The sequence below is a fragment of the Epinephelus moara genome, chromosome 11 (assembly GCF_006386435.1).
Source record: "Epinephelus moara isolate mb chromosome 11, YSFRI_EMoa_1.0, whole genome shotgun sequence".
Taxonomy (NCBI): domain Eukaryota; kingdom Metazoa; phylum Chordata; class Actinopteri; order Perciformes; family Serranidae; genus Epinephelus; species Epinephelus moara.
Window position 1 is genome coordinate 6,741,568 of NC_065516.1, and position 5,776 is coordinate 6,747,343.

A 5,776-nucleotide genomic window follows, 5' to 3' on the forward strand; every position below is an offset into this window, starting at 1 on the left:
TTGGGAGAAAAATAATCGTTTGGGACAGCCCTAGTTGGGATATGGAGTTCTACCCAAATCCACACACCCCTCCGCCCTCTTCTGTAATAGTAGTATGTTTCCGTCCCACTAAAGAAAATGGATGCCAGTGTGCATTGCTGGGACCATGAAGATAACATCCAAGCTGAGTGTGCATGCAGATGTGTATATGCGCGCCAAAAAGTGGACTGTCAAGCAATCTTCATAGCTCTATGAACAACACCTGCAAACAGGCAAAATCATTAAAGCCATAATTAAACGAAGGAGTTAATATCATCTAATATCATCTATTTTTAACTAGCAAAGACAAATTTTTTGCCGGCCTAGGTTGATGTGCTCAATAACTTATACCTGACCTGTAGCTGTTGTCATCTATGTGTTTTAGAAAGCATTGTGAGCTGTGATTAACAATGTGTAACAGAGATTGTTTCTCTCTTTAACCATCTGCAGGCCAGCATGTCCCAGCGCATATTAAAATGGGTTCCTTCAGCAATTTGAAGATTTTGTCCAAGGTAATGTTGTATTCTAAATCAGTGGTTCTCAACTGGTGGGTCGTGACCCAAAAATGGGTCCCGGAGCCATTTTGAGTGGGTCGTGGATGTGTGCTTAAAAAAAAAAGTTGAGGGAAAAAACAGTCAATTTTTTTTGTGAAATAAATTTATTTCAAAAATTTGGGTTGCATCTTTATGATTAAGGAAAAATGTGGGTCCTGAGGGTAGACCAGTTGAGAACCACTGTTCTAAACGTATGTCATAGCACAATACCTACCTAATTCTTACTATTCATTACTGCAACCCATCTGTTTTCCATATCACTTATTACATGGTTTTTGTTTGATATTTAAATACCCCTCGATTTACTAGTAGATATGTGATCTATTTTTCTAGGCACAATGTTTCCTGTACCACCAAAGAAGTTTCAGAAGAGGTCAACTACATCAGCCACTACAGGTGATCTTCTATGTTTTAAATGCAATCCTTATGTTGTGATGAGGACATTAGGGCTGTTTCTATGGAAAAAATCATACTCATGATTCCTTTTGGTCAGTATTGAGATAACAATTATTTAAACATCATGCTTTTGTAGAACTTAAAAAAAAAATACAACCTGGTGTTGGAAAATCAGGTCAACAACGGCCTCAGAAAAACAGTGAGTTTGGCCATATTCCATATCAACAACGCTGTTGTGTTTTGTGGAATTTGTTCAGATTTTTAGGCAAGAAACTGGTGCAATGAATCCCCCCAAAATGTTTTTAAACTAAGTGTGCTTTTTTTTCAGCCATGCAAGAAGTGTTTTCGATGGATCTTTTTGCTTTACCTGGTACGATACCAAAATGCAAGTCATTAAAATGCTGTTTTATTGATAATATCAATTACAGCATACAGTGACACTGTATCATCATTGTAGATGATGAATGTTGTAGTACTTGACAGTTTATTTTGTTATGCCTTTCAGCGCCGCAAAAGAAAAATCCTTCGAATGAACAATCACCCTGCAGTGTTGCTGACATGCAAATATGTAAGTCTAAAGCCTGTGATATACTTGCTGCTTGATTGAACGTGTCTGTGCATATACTTGCTGCAGCCGACTGCTGCAAACACAGCCAAAGCCCTCCAAAACCCATAATACTGGTGCTGGCGCATGCGTCGAGGTACCTTATGTTGAGATGTGTGTTTGACGCGTAAAACAAACGCAGATAACGCAGCCATGATTTGGTCGCATTTGTGTTGTTTACAGCAAGTATATCGCTGCCCTAAGACATTTTAATCTTTGATGTTATGCAATGCTATTGTATTGTCAAATTTTATTTTTTCTTTCCCCTTCATTTATAAGTAACCCAGACCCCAGACAGTTCTGAGACTTGGATCGAAACACCAAAATGTGAGTTTTAATTAGAAGCTCTTGTATACAAAGGTTTCCTCATTATAGATCAATATGAAGGCTATATATTTGAATGTACATTTTGAATGTGTATCCTCCTTAGGTGCCACGCCGGTCTCAGAAAATCTCATGAGGACCTCCCCTTTCAACACCACAGCAACAGGTATTACTAGCAATTGGTTGAACACACGCTTTAAAATATATATATTTTCAATCTACTTGGAAGATCAGCAAAATGTACATCTGAATTAAACTGAATTTAAGCCTGTTGCACCAGTTGTGTGTAAGTTCAAAATTAGCATGGTTATAATATAAAGTCAGATGATGAATGTCTATCTTTAAATGATCACTTGTAATTTCAGCAGAATTAAATGGCTACAAAATAAAACGGCTTACACGCTGGAGAAATGCATGTTATTAACAGGTTTATTGTCTAAATTGGATCCTTAAGACATATTCAAAGTGTCTGTATCAGTACAAATTTGGTATATCACAGACTTTGCTGTGCCTGGTTCCATTTTGTGTCCATTATGATGATCGATCACAATCAGTATTCCATGACTGGTAAAGACCTGCTTAAAAGCTATGTTAAATGACTAATGATCCCTCCAGCTTCATCCCATATTCAAGTAGATAATGTAGATGTGAATTTTATAGCAGCTATAATTATAAATGTCAAAACCCAAACCGCAAAATACTTAATTTCCTTCATTCTTTTTTTCTGCAGTAGATCATGAAAGTACTCCTGTGGGCCACAAAGCAGGAGCTAGAACAGCACGAGGTATCTTAATTGAAATAATTGCTAATAATAGATGTCAGGATGTAAATTTTCACTGACTCTGTTCAGTAGTTTTCTATCATACAATCTCTGTATCGGCACAAGAACTAATATGCTGTAGGTACTACTGAAGAAAAGATTCCAGAGCTCCCAAATCTTTGGAAGACGTGTAATAACCTTTATTTTGTTTTCAACATAACTAGATTGGGGCTGCTCTCCTGTCTCCAAAAGAGCGAGGTCACCAGGTACTTTATAGTTTAAGTATAGCAGTGATCAGACACTGGTGTTGTAACATAAGTAATGGCCTTTATTGTGTTTAAAATGATAGATCACAGCAATAGTCAAGCCTCAAAAACCTCCAGGACAGCGAAGGTATTGCAAGGTATGTGGAGATAGAGATCTTTGTCGATAGCATTGCAGAGATGCAAGACTATTTTATAATTTCCTTGTCTATCCCCCCAACAGTGAATTACTCCAGCACTCTAGTCTCTAAAGTTGCTTTCACACTTGCACTGACACCTGGAAAATTTGCGGACATCACCCATTAGGGCAGTATGTGTGAACACAATGTGCTGCGTATTAAACGGCTGGGACTTCTCTCGAGCTCACAATGCAACACTGGTGCAGCTTCTCTAGTGGGTTTTTAGTGTATAACGTACAACGTTAGCAGCATCATAGAGTTGGGCGATCTTGTCCATTTATCTATCGTCCTTTCGCCACCTAGTGAAATTGGCGATGCACGATGTCTTTGGCCGGGGGGGGGATTGTGCTTGGTGCAAGCAACGCTCCGTATTACGTTCCTACAAACGCTACTCAGATAACTGGGGTTACGCAGTGTAACCTAAAGTTTGTCAGCCGTCTGCAGGCGGATTTTCTGCTCCACCAGAAGCAGCAGTAGGAGCATTTCTATTATGAGAGGTTATTATGATGAGAGGTTAATTCTGACAGTATTAGCCATGTCTTGCTAAGCTAACAGAGAGGAGAGCTAACCTGTCTGTCGCACTTCACCACACACACACACACACACACACGCTCTGCCCCCCTCCCCCCTCCCTCCGCTCTACTCAGCCTCGCTCTCCTCCAGCCAGCAGCGGCAACTTCTCACTCCAACTCCTCACATGAGTGACACTCATCAGGTTCCCTTCCCGTCACTTGAACGACGCAGGGGGTGCATTGTGAAACGTATCAGCCGAACATTAACTCGCTCTCACTCGTGTGTTACATGTGTGAATGAATATAAACGGGTGATGTCTGTGCCTGATTAAATGGAAATTGTCCGGTTTTGATGTCAAAAATAGGCTTAACAGAGCGAGGACACCACAAGGTACATTTAAGAGAAAATGCGACAGTGATCAGACAATGTTGAAGGTGTAAGTAAGATAAGTAACTAATTTGTTGTCTGCCCCTCACCCCAACAGTGATGCGCAAATGCACTCCAGTCTCGGACAGAGTGAGGACACCACAAGGTACATTTAGGACAAAAATTGACAGTGATCAGACAGTGGTGAAGGTGTAAGTAAGATGTGTACCGTATTTTCCGGACTATAAGTCACTCCAGAGTATAAGTCGCATTTATTTTGTAATTTATTTCACAAGAATCCAAGTCCAAGAATGGACGTTTAATCTGTCAGTTATCAGTTAACAATTATTCAGCTACGCAATGGCATAAAGAACAACAGGCTGAATAGGTGACCGGTATGTTAACGTAACAAGTTAACAGTTATTCAGCTACACAATAGCATAAGAACATACCTGGGAGGCTAAATAAGCTAAATTAGCAATATATATTTTATATATAAGTCGCACTGGACTATAAGTCGCAGGACCAGCCAAACTACTAAAAAAAGTGTGATTTATAGTCCAGAAAATACAGTAATTTTTTGTCTGCCCCTCACCCCAACAGTGATGCGCAAACGCACTCCTTTGTCAAACAGAGCGAGGACACCACAAGGTACATTTAGTAGAAAAAGTGACATTGATCAGACAGTGGTGAAGGTTTAAGTAAGATGTGTAATATTTTGTCTGCCCCTCACCCCAACAGTGATGTGCAAACGCACTCCTTTGTCAAACAGAGCGAGGACACCACAAGGTACATGTAGGAGAAAATGTGAGCGATTTCCAGCACCCCTCAAGGTATATTTTGGTAGAGTTTAGCAGTGATCCCAATTGCGGCCGTGTAAGTTATTATTTTAATTTTCTTTTTTCCCTCTAACAAACAGTGAATAGTGTGCGCACTCCGGTCCAGGACAGGGCCAGAAATCAACAAGGTACTTTTTCATTTGAGTACAGCAGTGATCACAACGGTCTTGTTGAAAGTCAGATGTGTAATGTCCTTTTCTTCCACCCTCACAGCACATCTTGGCCATAGGGGGGTAGTAACAAGTTACATTTACTCCGTTACATTTACTTGAGTAACTTTTTGCATAAATTGTACTTTTAAGAGTAGTTTTATTCAAAATACTTTTTACTTTTACTTGAATAATATTGTTATAAAGTAACAATACTCTAACTTAAATACAATTTTCGGCTACTCTACCCACCTCTGGCTAGATAATTCTATATGATTTATATAAAATTATTTAAGAATATATTTGTGTTTGCCTTGATTTGTTATTTTTGTAAAGATTTAATGTATTTTGTTTTAGTTAAAGGGGTATCTTTTGAAATACATGAATTTGCAGATTATTATTTTTATTGATCTTTGACTGAGGTTGTAAAATTTGTAGAAATTTTTTAAATTTTGAGGAAAAGGTTGTTAAAGTTTGAGAAAAAGTGTAAAATTGACAGGAAAAATGTGTAAAATTGAGGTATAAGTGTAAAGTTTTGATGGAAAAAAGTGTAAAATTTTGATAGAAAAAGTTGTAAAATTTGTAGAAAAGTTGTAAAAATTTGAGAAAAAGTGTGGCTACTCTACCCACCTCTGATCTTGTCACTCAAGTGCAGAGAAAGGCCAAGACTCTACAAGTTAAATTTTAATACAATATAGCAGAAATCTGAATATTTTCAAGCTGTGAGATGAGTAATGACATTGTTTATCAAACAGATCCCAGCAACACTCAGCTCAACAGTGTAGGGCTGATTCAAAAAATTTGAAGCTTC

At 38.4% G+C, this 5,776-nt stretch overlaps 1 protein-coding gene across 1 annotated transcript; it reads left to right on the forward strand.

Annotated features, from left to right (window-relative positions):
* Nucleotides 1-416: 416 nt before the first annotated feature.
* On the forward strand, nucleotides 417-5,433 carry LOC126397619 (uncharacterized). Its single transcript, XM_050056530.1, has 13 exons — nucleotides 417-530; nucleotides 906-968; nucleotides 1,297-1,338; nucleotides 1,474-1,536; nucleotides 1,852-1,899; nucleotides 2,003-2,062; nucleotides 2,627-2,680; nucleotides 2,881-2,922; nucleotides 3,006-3,059; nucleotides 4,096-4,143; nucleotides 4,581-4,628; nucleotides 4,719-4,810; nucleotides 4,897-5,433. The coding sequence occupies exons 2-13, from the start codon at nucleotides 911-913 to the stop codon at nucleotides 4,897-4,899; spliced, it is 612 nt and encodes a 203-aa protein (XP_049912487.1). The 5' UTR covers nucleotides 417-530; nucleotides 906-910; the 3' UTR covers nucleotides 4,900-5,433.
* Nucleotides 5,434-5,776: the final 343 nt, after the last annotated feature.